The sequence below is a fragment of the Aythya ferina genome (assembly GCF_964211825.1).
Source record: "Aythya ferina genome assembly, chromosome: 2".
Lineage (NCBI taxonomy): Eukaryota > Metazoa > Chordata > Aves > Anseriformes > Anatidae > Aythya > Aythya ferina.
Window position 1 is genome coordinate 141,877,292 of NC_140297.1, and position 21,139 is coordinate 141,898,430.

Sequence of the window (21,139 nt, forward strand, 5' to 3'; positions counted from 1 at the left end):
TTAACCAGTTGAGAAAAACAAAACAAACAAACAAACAAACAAAAAAACACAAAAAACAAGACTGACGACAGCAGCAATTTAGAGGCAGCTTGAAAGTTCTAATAATGAAAATTGACTAATAAATATTTATGTTCTGTTGATGGATAAGTGGATACACAGAAATGTTTTGGTCAGTTATGTTACATATACTCTGGGTAACTCACACTGAAGGCTTTAGTTTTGTCCGGAAAAGCAGGCTTGTTGTCAAAAAGTGTATACCTTGTAAAACAAGTGAAATACTTTCCTAAAGTCTCAAGGCAAGAATTTCTCAGAGTTTATGGGATACCTTTTCTGTCTTTATGACATATCCTAGATATTGATACATTATAAAGTTCTAGAGCCATCTGTGACCAAAACAAGGCATGGAATGAAATATTAGGGGCTTTTAATGGTGTATTTTTACAGATACAGTCTGTAAAATACAAACTTGCATTTTCAGAATTGTATACAGAACTGTATATAACTGTATATATAATTTAATTTCTGTATGAAAATTGTACTATTTTCAGGCTGACCTTACATATATGAATGCTCGTTTGGTGTTCCTAAAAAAAAAAAAAGGAGTATTTTGCAATTTTCTGAAATGCAAAAAAAGAAAAAATATTGTGATTTATTGATTGATTTTGAAAGTTGAGGAAGTCTGTGCTCTTCAAATTATATTACTGTAACTGAGTGTACAGATACTCTTTATCAAAAGGGCCTGAAGACTAATACCAGCCTTCATTTGACTTGGGATTAGAATCATACAATCATTCAGGTTGGAAAAAAACTTTAAGATTATCTAGTCCAAGGCCCTGCTATAATTTTCCCAGAGAGTTGTGGTCAATGGCTCCATGTCCAGTTGGAGGCTGGTGATGAGTGATGTCCCTCAGGGGTCACTCTATCAGAGGAAATAACACATATTCTGTGCATGAAATTTTTTTTTCCTATGATAACTATCATGTACCACATTCCTTAATACAAATTTAATTTAATTTTTTTTTTTTTTTTTTTTTTTTTTAATTTCTCACTTTTCAGGATAACTAAGTTGTAGTTAGAGAAAAGTAAACATCACTGCCTTTCTGTCATGTGAAAATGAACTATGTTAGTACAATAATTAGTACAATTGGTAGTTCTGTAACAATTTGTAGTTCTTGGAAAATCAACTATTATACTTCATATAGACAGATACAGTTTGAATATCTGTTATCCCAGAATCATAGAATGGCTTGGGTTGGAAGGAACCTTGAAGATCATCCAGTTCTAACCCCCCTGTCATATGCAAGGATGATACCCACTAGATCAGGTTGCCCAGGACCTTGTCCAACCTGGCCTTGAGCACCTCCAGGGATGGGGCATGCACAGGTTCTCTGGGCAATATGTTCCAATGCCTCGCCATCCTCTGAGTGCAGAATTTCCTCCTAACATCTATTCTAACTCTCCCATCTTTTAGTTTAAAACCATTCCCCCTGTCCTATCATTATCTGCCCATGTAAAAAGTTGCTCTCTATCATTTTTATGAGCTCCCTTTAAGTATTGAAAGACTGCAATGAGACTCCCCAGAGACTTGTCTTCTTCAGGCTGAACATGGCCCACTCTCTCAGCTTTTCTTCATAGGAGAGGTATTCGAGCCCTCTGATCATCTTCATGGCCCTTATCTGGACCTGTTCTAACAGCCACATCCTTCTGGTGCTGGAGGACCCAGACCTGGATGCAGCACTCCAGGTGAAGCCTAACAAGGGCAGAGTAGAGGAGGACAATCACTTCCCTCCACCTGCTGGCCACTCCTCATCACTGGGGATGTAGCCCTTTTGGGCTGCATGCATGCACTGATGGCTTGTGTCAAACTTTTTGTCCACCAGAACCCTCAAGTCCTTCTCTGCAGGGCTGCTCTCAGTGAATTCTCCCAGTCTGTCCTCATGTCTGGGATTGCCCCAACCCAGGTGCAGCACCTTGCATTTAGCCTTGTTGAACCTCATTAGGCTTACCTGAGCCCAATACTTAAGCTTGCCCAGGTCCCTTTGGATGGCATCCATTTCTTCTGTTGTATCAGCTGCACCACTCAGTGTCATCTGCAGACTTGCTGAGGGTGCACTCGATCCCACTGTCTTTGTCACTGTAAAGATACGAAACAGCACTGGTCCCAAGACAGACCCCTGAGGGATACCACTCATCATCGGCCTACACCTTAACATAGAAGCATTGACCACATCTCTCTGCCTTCAAGCCAATTATGGTAGGGTCATGGCTTCATGGCTGCAGCCCATGCTTTATCTTCTCTCAAACACAGCAGATAGGCACTAAATTGTGCAGATCTGCCTGTTACATAGTTTCAGGGTGATAATAAAGAACAATGCACCACTTCACAGAGGGCCTATTTTGCTAAAATGAATCTGTCTTCTTTGTTCTTGGAGAGAATACAGGGGGCAAAATTCTTTGGTGATGGCAAATGCCCCCTCCTCCCCACCTAGTAACCCACCAAAATGAGTGTGGGGCACGGGGGGAAGAAGTACACTACTGCCTTACCTACCATTCAACAGAGCCTTCTTCGCTTGCCCTCAGGAGCTTCATCCCCCTTCTTTATTTTCTTCATTCTTTCTTACTATTCAATTGCCCTTCACTATTTTCACTATTCAATCATTCACTGTACATGCATTCTCACTATATTCCTCCTTAACACAGAAGACCTCTCTCCATTCCTGTCCCAGGATAGTCAGGGCTATGGCACAGTGAACTACAAATGAGCTTTATAAAGTTAGAGGTGGGAAATGATTGACTGTGGATAGATTGCATACATGGAGATTTATGAGGATGAAGTTACATTTTATTATTCACAAAATCCTCAAGAATATTTGCATCAACTTTCAGTTAGTCAAAGAAAATATATCCTTTCTGCTTACATTTGGAGATAGTGCATAGACTGTCAGTGAGTTTTAGTCACTGATATCATATAGCAATGATATGACACTGGCCTGTTTCCAGAAAGACTGATGGTTAATGGGCATCAGATTGAATCTCCACATTTGCAGTATTTCAACCTCACAGAATATCATTGGACTGAGAGTGTTCTTAAATAGAAAAAAGATATTTCAGCCAGATATTTATATATAGAGATATTAAATCTTTGTTCCATATTATCTATTTTATACCATGGCTTGGTGAAAAAAAATGTTAAATATATTTTAAAATTATGTAAAGTATGTATACCACAGATATCATTCTGACTGTTGATAGAATTTTTGCATGGGTATTTCCTCTGAAGCAAACTTGAAAATTGAATTTTAAGCTTCCAGAGAAGCATGAATTACTATGGGTTCAAATTTTTATACCATGTCTATTTTTTTGAGTAGATTTCTTATTTTCATATCAGGTTGGGGTCTGGGCACAGAATTTGTGTTTATTTTCTTGCTTTGCTACAGATTTCATATGTGTCCTCCACTGTACTTTTTCTTCTCTAACTGAGAATGGGGCCTTTGAAGGTTTACTGTGATACTAGCAAAGAAGCTAAGAAGATGGCTCAGAAAAACTTCCAAGACAGGCTGATCCCCTGTTTTACTTAAATTACTAGAATTGCTTAAATTACAAAAGAAGAAAATTTTGCTTATGCTAAATGAATCACTGAAAAACACGGGTAATAGCAAAAAACAACAATATTTAAAAGTGAAGTTTTGTACACTGAGGAGAGTAACACTAGCTTGTTAATATCCTGCTTGTGAGACAGCAATAGATTGCAGAATGTTTTTTAGAATAAATAAACATAAAACCAGGTGTTGCCATTAAAATTATGCTTTAAAAATAATATCTCCTTTTACCTATTGTAGCATTTTAATTGGTAGAATTTAAAAGGCTGTGCAAAAAAAAATAAATGTTTTTTTCTCCACTTTACTAAGAGAAAAGTGTGATTATATATATATTTTTGGTTCCAAGTTCCAGCATTTGTTCAAAAATGGTGATTAAATAAATCATTAAGTTCCATCTTAAACAAACAAACAAAATCAATATTCAAAAACTAACAATACATCAAGGCCTCTGGCTCCAGGCTACCTACCTAGGTTGCTTAAGAAATCAGACAGATGTTATACTATTGCTGAAACTAAGTATACAAACTCTTAAAAAAAGCAAGAGCTAAAAAGTCCACTAAAAACTCTCTGCTACCAGCTCCCATAAAGTTTAAAGATCACTAGTTTACATTGAACACCTGATCTGGTTTCCCAAATCAAAAACTGGAGAGAGACAGTATTTTGTGGAGTTTGGAAACTTTGCTACATAAATAAGTATGAAGCACAAGACCACATCAGTGGTTTGAAATGATTTGAAATCCAGTTTGCAACAAATTCTACCAACTGCTTGCCTCTGAGGACCCCGTAGATCTACATCTTCCCTACATAACTGATATTCCTGTCAACTTGTCTCTTGCTTATTATTGACACCTTAAGTCAATGGTCTCTGTTCATCCTGAGTTCTCACTCCTGTCTTTACCAATCTCAAAGTCCTGTCCACCTAGCAGCACTGACTTTTCATTTAATCATATTCCTCCACGAATAAGACCAGATGTAGTCAGTCTTTGCAGTGATGGAACCTTTTTTAAATAACAGAATGACTAAATACTAGAATACATTGTCATAGGGTATATTGGAAGGGTATATTTAATCTCTTTAAGGATTCTGAGGTACAAACAGTCTGGCCAATTTAATGTTTGAAGACTCCCAGTCTTCATACCATGCCTTGTTCCCCCATGCTGCTCCTGCAACATGAGTAGCAAAACCAGATGTGCCTGCAGCCTGATTTTCAGAATCACAGAATCACAGAACTGTAGGAGTTGTAAGGGACCTCGAAAGATCATCGGGTCCAACCCCCCTGCCAAAGCACGTTCCTCAGAGCAGGCTGCCCAGGTAGGTGTCCAGACAGGCCTTGAATATCTCCAGAGAAGGAGACTCCACAACCTCCCTAGGCAGCCTGTTCCAGTGCTCCGTCACCCTCACCGTGAAGAAGTTCTTTCACATGTCAGTGCGGAACTTCCTGTGCTTTAACTTGCAGCCATTGCCCCTTGTCCTATCCCCACAAACCACTGAGAAGAGGTTGGCTACATCCTTCTGTCCCCCACCCCTCAGATATTTATATACACTGAGGAGATCCCCTCTCAGTCTTCTCTTCTCCAGGCTGAACAGACCCAGGTTTCTCAGCCTTTCCTCATAAGGAAGATGCTCCAGGCCCCGTATCATCTTTGTGGGCCTCCGCTGGACTCCTTCCAGGAGATCCCTGTCTTTCTTGTACCGGGGAGCACAGAACTGGACACAGTACTCCAGGTGAGGCCTGACCAGGGCAGAATAGAGGGGGAGGATCACCTCCTTTGACCTGCTGGCCACGCTCCTTTTAATGCACGCCAGGATCCCATTGGCCCTCTTGGCCACAAGGGCACAGTGGTGGCTCATGGTCAACCTGTCATCCACCAGGACCCCCAGGTCCTTCTCCTCAGAGCTCCTCTCCAGCAGGTCGTCCCCCAGCCTGTACTGATATTTTGGGTTGATCCTTCCCAGGTGCCGGATTCTACACTTGCTCTTATTAAATCTCATTTGGTTTCTTCCTGCCCACCTCTCCAGCCGGTCCAGGCCTCACTGAATGGCAGCACAGCCTTCTGGAAAGTCAGCCACCCCTCCCAGCTTTGTGTCATCGGCATACTTGCTGAGGGCAGACACTATTCCCTCATCAAGGTCATCGATGAAGATGTTGAACAAGACCGGAACCAGTACCGACCCCTGGGGAACACTGCTAGTCAGAGGCCTCCAGCCAATCACCACCCTCTGAGCTTGGCCAGTCAGCCAGTTCTCAACCTACCTTGCCGTCCACTCATCTATCCCACACTTTCTCAGCTTTGCTAGTAGGATCTCATGGGAGACAGTATCGAAAGCCTTGCTAAAGTCAAGGTAGATGAAATCCACCGCTCTCCCCCCATCTACCCAGCTGGTGATGCCATCATAGAAGGCAACGAGGTTGGTCGAGCACAACTTCCCCTTAGTGAATCCATGCTGACTACTCCTCATAACCTTCTCTTCCAATTGCTTGGTTATGGCATCCAGAAAAAGCTGCTTCAATACCTTTCCAGGGACAGAGGTGAGACTGACTGGCCTGTAGTTTCCCGGATCCTCCTTCCTGCCCTTCTTGAAGACCGGAGTGACATTGGCTATCCTCCAGTCTTCAGGCACCTCACCCGTTCTCCAGGACCTTTCAAAGATGATAGAGAGCAGTTCAGCAATCACATCTGCCAGCTCCCTTAGCACACGTGGATGCATCCCATCGGGACCCATGGATTTGTGTGCATTGAGCCCACTCAGACGCTCCCGAACCACTCTCACATCCACCGGGGGGAGCCCTCCATGTCCCAGACTCTTTGTCCTATTGCCAGGGGCGAGGAGTCCGGTGGGAGCATCCTTGAAGCAAGGACTGAAGCAAAGAAAGCATTCAGTATCTCTGTCTTCTCAGCATCTCCCGTGACCAGGACACCCCCCTCATTCAGCAAGGGACCCACATTATCCCTAGTCTTTTTCTTGCTGTTTATATACTAGAAAAAACCCTTCTTATTATCCTTTATCTCTTTTGCAAACCTCATCTCTAGGTGGGCTTTAGCCTTTCTCATCATTTCCCTGCAGGCCCTGACAACACATCTATACTCCTCCCAAGAGGACAGGCCCTTTTTCCACATTTCCTAGACCTTCCTCTTCCTTTTGTTCTTATTGATGAACTCCTTGCTCATCCACACGGGTTTCCTGCCCCCCTTCCCTGATTTCCTATTCTTTGGGATGCACCAATCCTGAGCATGGAAGAAGTGCTGCTTAAATGTAGCCCAGCTCTCACAAGTACCCTTGCCTTCTAGCAACCTATCCCATGAGATACTCCCAAGCAGGTCCCAGAAGAGGTCAAAGTTGGCTCTTCGAAAGTCCAGGGTAGCAATCCTGCTTTTAGCCTTACTTCCTTTGCCTAGTTCCATCTGGAATTCCACCATCTCATGGTCACTGCATCCCAAGATGCCCCCAACCTTCACATCCCTAACAAGGCCATCCCTGTTGGTAAGAATGAGGTCCAGGAGCACCCCCCGCCTCGTCAGCTCCTCCACCACCTACGTCAGAAAATTGTCCTCAACGCATTGTAGGAACCATTTGGACTGCTCGTCCCTGGCTGAGTTGCTTACCCAGCAGGGGTCTGAGTAATTGAAGTCCCCCATGAGGACCAGTGCTCGTGATCGTGAGGCTACTAGCAGCTGCTCGTAGAAGGCCTCATTGACTTCCTCCTCCTGATCTGGAGACTTATAGTAGGCCCCTACCACTGTGTCTCCCATACCAGCCCACCCCTTAATTCTTACCCACAAGCTCTCCACTTGTCCTTCACCCTCCCCCAGCTGGAGCTGGGTACACTCTAATTGCTCCCTCACATAAAGGGCAACCCCACCCCCTCGCTTCCCCAGCCTGTCTTTCCTAAAGAGGACATAGCCCTCCATGACTGCATTCCAGTCATGCGAGCTGTCCTACCACATCTCAGTGATCACGAGATCGTGGCCCCGCGACTGAACACAGATCTTGAGCTCATCCTGTTTATTTCCCATGCTCTGTGCATTGGTGTACAGGCACTTTAGGGAAGCAGCAGGTGCAGTTACCCCTGGGGGAGTACAAGAAGAAGATACTGGACAGGGGATCGGGAATGCTACCTTCTCTGAGGAGCCCTCAGTCAATCCTATGGGAGAGCTCACAAGTTTTTCCCTGTCTTCAACAGTGACAGTAGTGATGACTTCCCACAGCCCTTCTCTGTCACCTTTAGTTCCCCTCCCTTCCCCCATCAAACCTAGTTTAAAGCCCTGGTAATCAGCCCCGAGAGCTTGCTCCCCAACACACTTGCGCCCCACTTGCTCAGCTGGTGTCTGTCCATAGCCCACATACCTGGCTGCTCAAAGGATGGCCCAAGATCAAAATACCCAAATCCCTGGTCCAGACACCACCCCCCTCAGCCAGTCATTTACCTGTCCTGTTCTGCTCCTTCTATCTGCATCCCACTCACCCAGCAGGAGGACAGAGGAGAACACTACCTGCACCCCAGTCCCCTCAACAACCTCCCCAGGGATGCAAAGTCCTTTTTAATATTCTTCATTTTTCTAATAGCAGCTTCCTGGGATCCAACCTGAATGACTACGAGAGGATAGAAGTCCTCCGGTTTAACGAGTCATGGCAGAGCCTTCCTAACATCTCTGACACGTGCCCCAGGAAGACAGCACTCTTCTCTGGATAGGTTATTTGGGTGGCAGATAGGTAGGTGGCACCGTAGGTGTCGGGGGCAGACGTCTCTTTCTGCTCTGAGTTGAGACAAGGGTCCAGCCCCTTGTCTCTTGCGGACAGTCTAGCCCTCTGTTCTGCATGTGTTCAATGGGGGCAGCCTCTACCCCTAGTCGGGACATAGGAGAGGGCTGCCGAGCAACAGCAGGGGCAGGGAGAACCCTCCTATCTGTCACCCTCAGAGACTCCCTCAGGCTGCCGATTTCTCACTGCAGCCCAGCCACCTGCTCGAGGAGTCCCTGAAGCAGGGCACACCTGCACCCGTGACAGTGCTCTCTTCCCTCATGGCCCAGATGGGCCTCCGGATTCCAGAGTTTCCCGCAGTCATCTGTCTGGACTGCCACCTCCCCCCTCAGGGGATCCACCTGGGTGCCCACGTGAGCCCAGAGGGGCAGCATCTCCTCCGTTTAGGTTGCCACCTCGGACCGACCGCTGCAATGGGTGCCCACCATGGTGGGGTCTAGGTTCTCCTCCCTGTCCCACTTGAACTGCCCCGTGCAAACTGCCTGAACTAACTGCCAAGCCGGTCCTGTTAGTGTGTCCTGTTTGCGGCGCTACAAAACCCAACATCAAACATGCTGTTCAAAACCCAACATCAGCAAATCTTCTTTCATTGACTAATGTGTAGGATTATGAAGTGTGGTGCCCAAAATTCCAGCACATTCTTACTTTCCCTGGTTAATTTTGGAGCGTCTGAGGACACAGGTCAGCATATAGCTCCTAAAAGCAGCTAACAACATTGATAGAGTATCAAGAGTGCACAATTTAGGTTCTACATAGGAAAAGAGGAGAAGCTATGTGGATTCTGGAAATCTCTTCTAACTTAATTTTTTATAGTTCCATGAATACATCTTTTGACTTAAATTAAGGAACACTGTACTAAATGAGAGCTTGTAAGACTGGACTCATCTTACTCTATGGAGATTTTACCTGACACAGGACAAGACTTACAGAGATGTTCAGAGAGAGTTTTCACCTTGTTTACAGACTGCCCTGTAAATCTTTTTGTGTAAATAAGAAGCCTAAGGATGTTCTAAAGGAAATCAATCACTTTGATACTTCCAGGCTATTGAAGCTTTCATGTGAGGTGCAACATTGGTTTTCCTGTTTCAGTTATTTATCATCATGCATTTGCTATTCCAGTGTACACATTCTTATCTCAACTTTCTTCTTTGCAGTCATCATCTGGGATAAATAGATTTTATTCTGCAATCCCAGAAACCCTTTTGGAGCTGTGTCATTTTGAAAAAGAAACAAGTATATTTTTAATATACATGTGTTCAGCATTACTTTTTTTAATCATAGATTCTTTAGGCTAATAAAAAGTAGTAAAGAGAATACAAACAGCCTGGAGAAAAAACAGAACCCTCTGAAATCACCAATTGGGAGTAATCCAGAATGAATCGAACTTTGCAAAACATTGGGATTGGATTTTGGAAAAACAGCATGAAAATAATTATTCATATTTTCTTAGACATCTTTTAGCAGTTTGTTTTTTTTTTTTTTTCTTTCCCAATCATTTTCTAACTTACTCTATTCAGATGCTAGAACTAGAACCTTTATAATATTTTTTTGTGTCTTCCAAATGTATAGGTACTGCTATAGCATGCACAAAAGATGTTCAACTTTTTGAGCTTTTCCTTTCTTTTCAATAACTTTCCTCTGTTTCAGATTTCCTTGATCTACTGCCCAGACCAGATTGGAAATTTGTCTCTTTACTGGTTATTACTTCGTTACCTTGTATTATTTGAAACTAATATAGAGTGCAGCTGGTCTACAATTACTTACTTTTGCAAACAGTGTTGAAGAAGCAACATTGAATGTGGGTCACAAGCAGAAAATCCTAATAGCTTCCAAAATAAAAGAGCATCTAATTTGTTTGGAAGAATAATTCCGAATTATCAGTCAGTGAAGTTTTGAAAAGGTATGCTGTTCTGTGTTTGAGGTATTGAAAGCAAACATGGCAAACGCCTGACTACTGACAACTGTGAAAGAAAGGCACTGCATGCAGAAGGTTGTGAACTGTGCTTTACAACTTCAGAGGGATTATTTAAATTCATAATGGCAGCTCCTCTGATAAAGGGAAAACAGTATCCTCTGAAGAGTGGCCAGCTGTTGAGGGCTCAATAATCAGGCTTTTATTTGGCTTCCCTTCTGGAGTTTCTTTTATCAAAGATAGTGATGCTGGCAAACAAAATAAAGTGCTGTTATGTCATAGATACATTTTTGTAATAATTTCTGGAAGAGCCCAATTTAACTTTGTTTTGCAAAATGTCTGTTAGACATATATCTGTCTGGGTATAGGTCCTAGTACATTTGTCAAGCATAAAAATTAATTTAGATTTGCATGTGTCTTCCAAATCTTTATTTCCAGAACTGTCAGCCTGTTTCTTGTTTGTTTTCTTCAAATATTCAGATATGTATGAGTAAAAAGTATCAATGATTTCATCTGAAACTGCAAGGGCCAACAGAGATGGACAGAGCCTTTTGACATCTTCATGTTTCCCTCTCTGTTTATTCCAGAATAACGTGAATGGAATTGATTCCCTGTTCCCTGGACTGAGGATCTTCATTACTACCTTAAGGAAGCCATGCAGCCAGCTTGAGCCAAGTACATTCTGGCCTTTAATTGGATTATGAAGCAGAACAGGAACCAGAACTGCAGTCACTGTTCTCAAGATAAATTCCTACTGAATTTTGTGTATATGTGACTTGAACAGGAGTAGCAGAATTCAGCCTTGTTTCCTAATCTTATATTTCTTTTGAGGCTTGCACACACATTCTGATTTAATTTCTGCACTTTTGAAATACACCCCTTTTGGTTTTTCTTGTTTAGGAAGAAGAAATTTTGTGGATCAGTTTTCACAACTGTTTCCACATTCAGAAAATACGGTTTATACTACCAAAAGATGTCCCTTTCTTCTAATGAAGGAGGGTTTACTTTCCTTTCTTGAATACCTCCCTGTTCCTATAGACATATTGGAGACCTACAGTTATTCAGGATGATTTTCCAGGGCTATGCCGATGTCCATCAACATGTTAAATCTAATCTATTTAAGAAATCTCCAAGAGTCTGTCTCAACAGCCATAATGGAGAAACAAATTCTATGCCCAAGTCCTTTAAGGGCCTTTTAGCCCTTAAGGTATAGATGACAAAGGACATATGAAGAAAGGACATATGAAGAACCTATTGGGCTAAGGCTTGCTATTTGGCCTTGAAATTAACTGGCTCACAATATCCTTGTCCGTATGGTTTGGCTTACCGAAAAACCTAACATGGACTTGCTCACAGTGTATATTGAGAAAGTCACTGCCCCCTGGGGTCCCCTAGTTGTGTTTAGTAATTGCCTGGATATGTACTGTTTAGATCAGGCTAAAACTATTCCAGGAAAAGGACAAGTGATTAAATATACATAGGCATATAAATATACATAGTACATCCTTTCTTAAGCCCATGTCCTGGTCCTGGTTTGTTGTTAGCACCTGAGGCAGACTCAGGTCACAGTACACAGCAGAGTTCCCAGGCTGTTGGAGGGAAAACAACACAGCTCCTCTCCAAAACTTCTTGCCTTTTCTTCTACTCGAGGCACTTCACATGTACTTATGATAGGCAGACATCCCTTAGGCATTTCCAAGTTGGTCTACTGTATTACCAGAAGTGCAGCACAGAATTTTAAAAGAAAAGAAATACATTGCCATGAATAAACCCAGATGAGTCATGAATAGAAGAAATACTCTCTTAACATATGTGTAAACATAAGTTAAATTTTCTATACCGTTCTGATCCCTAAATCATCCATGTAGGCCCTGTTTAGTCCAGAATAAATGTGAGAAAAAAATATGCTATTTTTTTTAATGAATTCAACCATTTTAATTTACAGTCCTGGCAACTTCTCTGATTTTCACCATATTTTTTAAAGCTATGTGTAATTCTGTCCTTTGACACTTTTCCTTACTTGACAAGTGTTTCTCCCTCCTTTTCCTCTTATTTTTGAACATCTTCTTCAAACGTATAAGACACACATAATCCAGTTTTATACTGTTTACACTTCTTTATAGCCTTTGTTTTGAGAGATGTCCTGTACTTGTTTTTACTCTTTGCTTAAGAGTATGTGAGAATGATTGTTCCTCCTCCACTTTCCTGAATCAGCAGAACCACTGAATCCTTCCTGAAACCTTAATCATTGCTACCAGCAGCCTGTGTGCCTTCAATACTGCAGAAGCTCTTCAGAGGTTCTTGGTGTTTGAAGAGAGTGTCTTCAGGGTTCACAGCGCACACCACTGCACACAGTCAGCTCTGAGCACCCATGTTCTTTAAGTCAGGGGGTAAGCAGGGAGTTGACAGGATATGTCTTATTCCAAAGAACCCAAAAAACATCAAAAATGAGCCAGATAAATCGCATCCTTAAAGTTCCCATTTCTCACCATGGAATTCAAAATTCAAGATGACTAGATCAGATGCAATTTTGTTTAAATAGCTTTAGATGCATCTCTAACTGAACCTGTTGTCTCATATGCTTCACTTGAATAGATTTGAGGCTCAGAATTCCAGTTTGTCTCCAGTAGTGCTTCTGCTTGACACACACTACCCAGAATATTTACATTTGTACTCTCTCAGAAGCAAACTCATACCACTTCTCATATTTTCTTCTTAGAGTACCATACAGTTCATACAACCCTGAGCCATGTATTATGCAGTTCCAATTACAGAACAGTCCTTTGTGTGCCACGGGATAGCCTTTGCATTACATGGGAGCAAAGTTCATACAAGCTGCTTCTAAACATAGCCTATGCTCTTATATGCCATGCAGTAATATTGTATGACAAACTCAATAGGACAGAGATTCTATTTTGTGTCCCACCTGGGTAGATTCTTGTCAGCAGAAAGAGCCAATTGCTCTCACTTCCTTTTCCGGAGGCTGTGCAAGGAGTGTGCAATAAGCATTTCTGAGAATGTTACTTGAATTTAAAAATCTGAGTATCAACCCAGTTTCACACGTTGTGACTTGAATGTTTAGTTTTACAACGTATAGGTTTCTCTCTTATTATAACTAAATGTGCTGTAATAATTTAAGATGGTTTCTTTTTGTGTTTCATTTTTCTTCTCCAAGGTCATATTTTTGTTCACAGGAAGTGGTGATAGAAAAAAATAACCACTTAGGCCATCCATATCAATTTTTTCACCGTGTTTTTTTTTTTTTTTTTTTTTTTTTTTTTAATAATAATCAGACTCTGTTTCCTACTTTTTTCACCCTACTTTTCTTTTTCCTTCAAAAATGTTCTAAGAAAAAATGTATTATTAGAAGAAATTTTAACTTCATATGACATTTTCAAACTATAATAAATGTTATGCTGTTACTAAGTCAAGACATTTGGTTCTGTGTTTTGTCTCCTCTAAGTAAAATCCAGCATTCTGTTTTTATTTTTCTTTTGCACTAAATTTTGGGTTGGAAATATCAGATATTCTAACAGCATTTTTTGGTATTTTTTTTTTCCTATCTCCATTGTTTCACTCAACATTTCTGAGACAGAAATCTTTCAAGTTGTAATGGAGAATCCTTTTTTTTTTTCTAGTTAGTAAGTTACCTGGTAATCTCAGAATGTTTTAAAAGTTATACATTTTTTCAGCAGTTCTTCCAGTTGGTGTAATTAATTGTTCTCAAATGTGCCAGTTTAGTCTAACCTTCCAGCTCTGAAAAATCAGATTTCAATTTTTTTTTTTTAGCATCTTTTCCACTTTAGATGAAAACTATATTATGATCCTTTTATCAGGCAAACAATGAACAAGATTTATCACTCAGTAGAGTCAAAAGAATTTCAGGAGATACTTACCTGTAATTCTGCTTTTCATTTCCTATGTGAAATCTGTCATACTGTGAATATGCCCGGTTTCCTTCCCAGTCCATTAATTCAATTCTTAGAGAATATTGCCTCTGACTCGTCATTGCAAAGATAAATTCATTCCCTAGCCAATGTTCACCTGATGGGCTACCAAAACCCTATAAAAAAATGGCAAAATAAATAGATATAATTAGTGCAATTGGTAGAATCTTTATATAATAATAAAATCATTATTGCATTTTTACCTTTGCGTTCTGATTACTGGTCACATAGCTTTCTGTGCTATGTGACCAGTAATTAGAACACAAAGGTAAAATGCAATAATGCAGTCTGACAACCTCTAAAATGTGTCAGTAAATACTTACCACGTAGGAGAAGAGTTGTGTAATTCAACTGATATTTTTAAAGGCAGTTGAGATTTTTCAATTGAAAATTACAATTACAAGATATTAATAGTATGATGCAACATCCTTAAATGGTAATATTGAACAGTCAGCTTCTATAATACATTTCATATGATGTTAATATGACTAATTAGCATTAAGACAATTAAACCAAAACAGAATTCTGCTATACACTATAAAAGGTTTAAGAGACTAATCTAGATTATACCCTGAATTCAAATTAGCTGTGATGGACAACTCATGCTTTAATGTCTGAAAAATAAATTAGTGTACCTCTGCTATGACTGTCTGTCACAACTGAAGGAAGGAGGATTTTGGTTTAAAATCCTTTTCTGTATATAAGACCTGTTGGACAGGATATGGCCTGTGAAATATCCCCTGTTATAATATGTATTTCTCTCATTCTTAATCTGTTAAGGGTTATATTGTCTAGGATTTTGTCTACTATAAAGCTTATTTTTCCTCATCCTGCTGAGGTGGCATAAGATATCTGTATGTGTTATTTCATGTTAAGATCTTTAACTTAAGGAATTAAGAATATTTGTATAGACTATCCCAAGCACAGGAAAGCATACTGTAACTTTATTTTCTAAGAATGAAAAATAAGCAGTAGTACAAAATTTAAGTTACTTAATTCTTCTCGCATTTCATATATTCAGATGGTCTTATTTCCAGTTAAGCAAGCTATCCACTTTTCAAACATGGAAAAATAAAGTGTGACCATTTTTCAAACTGCACTCTTAAACTGATATTTTTGTGCATCTTCCAGGTTTAAAAGTTGTATAAATTTTAATTAATATTTTACCATATTAAATTTAAAGTTTCCATTAATGTAATGAATTTCATTTACTATTTATATATATATTATATTTATATATTTAATATTTAATATGTAATACATGTATGTAATATTAAAATTACTGTTCTTTATAAACTATTACTTTAGTCATACCTGGGAACTGCCAGCTTCATTCTTTTGTCCTCAGTATATTAAAATTGCAATCTATTTCTGTGAAGATCTACTTCAACATGACTACTTCATGCTTATTCATATTTCTCAAGTTAGGAAAAAGGAGAACTGGAAACTTGCTGGTTTGCCTATACTGATATCCCAAGAATGTTTTTAGAAGACCCTTGTGAAAATTTCTTCATCATATGAAAAGAAAGATTGGATTATGTTCTTGTCTTTGATACAATTCACCCTCTGTAGCTAAGCTGTGACTTCCATATATACGAAAGAAACAACAGAAAAGAACAGTAAAACATTTCTACTTTTGGAGACTAGACTGAATCCAATCTCATGTATTTTCCTTCATCATTCACAACGGTACATTTCTCTCTGCAATAACAATTGACATTTTCTCCCAGTTTCAAATCACAAATTAAACCATGTGATCTGTCATTAATTGATTCATTGCAATTTTCAAGAACAAATGTGAACATTTTCAGAAAGCATTTATTTTTTAAATGAGGGCAATATGAAAAGACTTCTTTTGGACTATGCTGCAGGAAGCACGGCCGAAAACACAACAGACACCAGTAGAGTCAGATCATGCTCTATTTTATTGCCCAAATAGCCTAACCTTTATAGTGAACTTAACAGGGGCGGACAGTGTTTCACACAAGATTATTGGTCAAAAGCACTCAGACAAACAACTGCAAGAAAACAACCCCACCTGCAAGAAAAAAAAACCCTTGTGATTAGCAGTCACATAGACCTTGTCCTTGAAGCCAGCTACTGGTAACAATATTTTCCTGAATTCCTCAATTGGGCAATGTGGGAACACTGTCATGGGAACTTCTCATAGTTGCCCTGGTAGCTTGGTTTGCTCAGCTACAGCAAGCCATGGGATTCTTGCTGTTTCAAAAATCCCTCAACAGGACTAGAAGTTAGGGAAATATGTCTGTAAGAAATGTTCAAAAGAAATCAACATCATGTAAGATGTTTTAGTCACTCCTAATGTGAGATGGAAACACTGAAAATATGGTCCTCTCTCTTTTGCTGTCCTTTCTCTTTCACTGTCCAAGCTCCAGCCTCAGCTAGTTGGGGCATATGAGGATGAAATCCTGCCTTCCTGGTAGGTGTGCTGCCCCTGTTTGAAGGTGCATCATAGCTAAGACTTTAGTCAAGCAAAGCACAGGTATCCTAGCTGCAAACTTCTAAAGAAAATGAATTTGAAAACCTTGGACTGTGATGACTATCAGAGAAGACTCAAGCTGAAATATAGAAGGATATTATTATTTGGCATTTCCTTTCCTGCACATTCTTTAATTATGTCCTTATTTCTAATTGATAATTTCCTATTTAAGCCACTGTAAAATTGATTGTAGCTAATCCTGTCAAAATCTTGCTCTGACCATATCAGTCTCTCAGTGTGAGCCCTGCTCTTCAAGCAGGGCTCCTCAAGCTCCCCTGCTCCATAATGCTGTGTCTGTATCTCTAACCTACTGCTTTGATTGCATTTGCATGCATATTTGACTTTGTAAATACTTCCCTAAAATACAAGGGCTCATTCCTCACCAGCATAAACTCTAAATGCAGCTAAATAGCTTTCAACATTTTATACTTGTTCCTTTTGTTCTTTTATAGAATCATAGAAAGGTTTGAGTTGGAAGGGACCTTAAGGATTATCTCATTCCAACCGTGCTGGAACACCTCCCACATTTCATCTCCTTGCCTTATCTCTCTGCCCGGTGGCTCACACACATGGTCATTCCTTTTCCAGAAACTTTGGCAGTGCCACACCAGAGCAGCCAGTGGTTGATCTCTGATCAACATCTTTTACCCGTGGCCACTGCCACTTGTCACAGAGGAACATGCTTTGCCATGACTACCATGGCAAGCAGACACTTTCCCCCCCTAAAATCCAGAAGTCAGAAGTTGGTTTATCATTGGAGCATAGGTGTTTAAATACCAGCTAAAATATATTTCTTTAATATCTGTATGGTTTCTTATTCATAAAAGATATATTATTCCTATCAGCTCTATCCCTTTAAAAGAAGATTTTCAGGAAATCCTTTCTCCCGTTTTCCCAGTGCTGTCAAGCAGAGGGATCTCCCCTTTGAACTGTGGCTTTATTGAACTATATGTGTCTTATCTTATTTAGATTACAGCCTATTCAGGATGTAATACATGTGGCTTTTTAACATTATGTGTTCCCATATGTGTTCTATATAAACTCCAGACACCGTATATAATTATTCTGAAATAAAAACAAAAATAATTTTTCTTATTCACATTTACACTTTCTTCTCCCTTTTCTCACATGTTATTACACTAAGATGAAAATCTATCACTAAGTGGTTTGCTCCCCTGACCAGAGGAAATGAAGTTGCAGCAAAAGAGAACAGAAGGAATATAAAAAGAAATATAAAAAAAAAAAAAATGGGGAAAGTCACTACATAAGTTACGTTAGAAAGAACTATATTATTGAAACTCAGTAGAAATTACTAGACTAAAAATATTCCTGTTTCATTTGCACTGTTGAATCCAATGAGTAATAGTTTTGCTTTACTGAAGACCTGCATTATTGAAACCAATTTTCATTAAAAACAAAAAACAAACAAAAAAAACCTGTATTTTATTTCTTTGTCACGAGCAACTTCTTTTTAATTAAACTCATTGCTGCTGCGAAACCAAGGAAGTAAGTGGAATAGAAAAAGTAACTCTGAAGGAAGGAACATTCCTAAGAATGGGCAGTATATTTTATTAAACACCTGATATGTCTGGAAAAGCAAACAAACAAACAGGTATTCCTATTTAGACCTATATATTAGGTCTAAATCAGACAGGATTAGTACATTTATGCAAAGCAAAGAGTTGAAAACAATAAAATCTCATTATGCCAAACTCAGCTGTTTACATCTTGTCTGCAATTTACTGCCCCTGTGTCAGATGTGCCAGAGACTTGTGTCCAAGACTTGCATGGTCGCTGTAGTTACCAGATATTTGGGCTTACTTCAAAACTACACCACTTTTCTATTTTATATCTTACTTAGACTGCCACTGGTAAAAGAACACTACTACTTTACCTACTTTTGTGTGCAGAGGAAAATGGCGTATTCTTCTCAAACAAACAAACAAAAAAAATGAAAAGCATGAATTAATTTTTAATTTCTATTCCCAACCCCAAGGGTGGCATAGAAAATGGTAGTAAAAAAAAGGTCATGCCAAACTCTTGATTTTTCTTCAGTGTCTTTAACCTTCAAATACATCAAATACAGCTCAGAATTTTATCTTCAAATACTTTTTTTTTTTTTTTTTTTTTTTCTCTTCAGCCAGAAAACTTAAGGAAACAAGCTAATGAAATTGTGAAGCCCACCTGACTGCTATTTTTGCACAATGCCTTTTGAACACTTTTGAGAATGGGATAGACAAACAAACATTCACAAACATGAAGTTTAGCAAAGTTTCAGAACTGCTGCCTGGGACGAGTAGCCCCAGGGAGAAAGGCTACCAACTACCAGCTAGTTCCAACTACCTCTATCAGCAGACACAGACTCACCAGCCAAGCGCAGATGCTTAGCACATATTGCCTCTGAGGGATCCTTAGACATCTGGGAGAAATTTGAGGGACATAAAAGGGGAACTCAAGCTATTGCCACAGAAAATCTTAGAAAGTAACAGATTAGGGAGATTTTTAATAAAGTGAATGGCACTTCTATGCGGTACACAGAACAAAAAAATCCACAGAAAAGCAGACCTCATTAGTCTTACTGTTCATGATGCAATTCAGTAATCATTCAGTACTGAAAATCAAATAATGAAAGCCAAGCATTTTAGTTAACAGAACAGTTATGCCCATACTGTTGCTCAACTCCGTGGGGCGTCAAGTGATAAGATGACTTCAGCCTTGCCTAAAACCATGTTTGTTAATTTCTATAGACTAGAAGTTTCATTTTGAGAGTAGCTTTGGGCATAGTGTTTTATCTTAAAAGTTAAAATTAGAAGCTACATATTCCTGACCCAAACCAGTCACCTGTCATTAAACACATTTTTTTTTTTCCTATTAGATATCGACTCTGTCAACATACTTGTCTTTTTTTCATTACTTTTTTTTTTTTTTTTTTAATTTTTATTTATTCATATGGCTATAAGAGATACTTCATGTTAAAAGCTTTGCACTTAAACTCAAGGAAGCACATGAGGTGATCCAAGTTATCCTCAGCTATCAATCTACTAGGAGAAGGAACATCTGTATTTTGTGAATGTGTTTATAGTTAACTACATTTTACGTCCCTTTAAAACCCAGAGGGCTTTAAGTACTGTTCCAAAACTGCATTCTAAGTGACTAAGAGACACTATTTTGTCATTAGCTTTCTATATTTCATCCATTAGATGTTTCCAAGTACAGGGATTTACTCCTTAAACTTTATATTTTATTCCAAAAAACTAATTTTGCTTTTCCATTAAAATCTGCAAAAGGTTTTGGGATGAATGGCAAACCAGACACTTTAAGTTCCCAAAAGAGTGGTTATCATAATAGGGAAAGGCCAGAAATTTCCAGAAGTTTTCAAAGCTGTCATACATTTTCCTCATTAATACTCTATGGAAGCTGGGAGACTGCTTGCATTCACTAATATGCTTTCTTAACGGCCCACCACTAGCCACAGGCAGGATACAGAAATATCTACAGTGTATCTATATACACTGACCTAGTATAAATTATTTTCTTGTTTCATTTCATTTTTCACAAACTGGAAACATTTATATTTTTGCTGCTGATGAAAAACTGCATTATGATTGTATTTTGGCCAAGTTTGATAAAAATAAGTTGTTAAAAAGATGTAAAAGATCACAATAAGTCAATGTTTTTGTTTGTTTGTTTGTTTGTTTAAAAAAAAAAAAAAAGGAATAATCTGTTAATGCTTTGTACTACATTTAGAATAGATTGTTCTTGTAGACATGATAACACAACTTATTTTCAGACCAAAGAAAGCAGAAATTATACATATTATTATACATATATGTACTAGGATGAAGCAAAGGTTCTTTACACCTACAGCTATATAGTAAATTGTTAAATTGTGTATATTCAGACACAATGCCCAATTGTTATGATAAAAAAGTAAAAAGAAACAAAAATATTTTCCTGTTATATGTATTAATGCATTTAGCACCCAGAATCACAGAGAATAGTACCATATTTTATAATATTTACTCTAGATGACATCCGGGTTCAATATCAGCTCATTTCCAATTGCACAATCATTAACAGAGACAAAAGTACTAAAGCAGTCATGAGTACAAAGAGGCTGAATTCAGTACTGGTTTAAAAAATGACCTGAAGAATTTACAGAGTTGATACTTATTCAAAAATAATAAGTAGGGTGCAAAAGAGTTTTATTAGGCTTGGCAAAAGCTGTGGGGGTATTCTGCTTGAATCATGTTACTTCAAGTTCATTAAACAATTATCTCTCTTACTTTATTTATTTTGTCTGATAATGTTCATAGGAAGCTTTGACTTTTTATAGACAAAACAAAATTGAAACCAGACACAGTCAATATATTCTATGGGTTCATCTCCTGTCAGACAATTCACTGAATAAAGCAGATAA

General features: G+C 39.1%; 1 protein-coding gene across 2 annotated transcripts in view; it reads right to left on the minus strand.

Annotated features, from left to right (window-relative positions):
- The window catches only part of ANGPT1 (angiopoietin 1), a 188,221-nt gene that overhangs the window by 34,113 nt on the left and 132,969 nt on the right, over positions 1-21,139 (minus strand). For both annotated transcript variants that reach the window (XM_084509721.1, XM_084509722.1), the window contains exon 7: positions 14,169-14,335. In XM_084509721.1, coding sequence (XP_084365847.1) covers positions 14,169-14,335 — 167 coding nt within the window. The remainder of the gene's footprint in view (positions 1-14,168; positions 14,336-21,139) is intronic.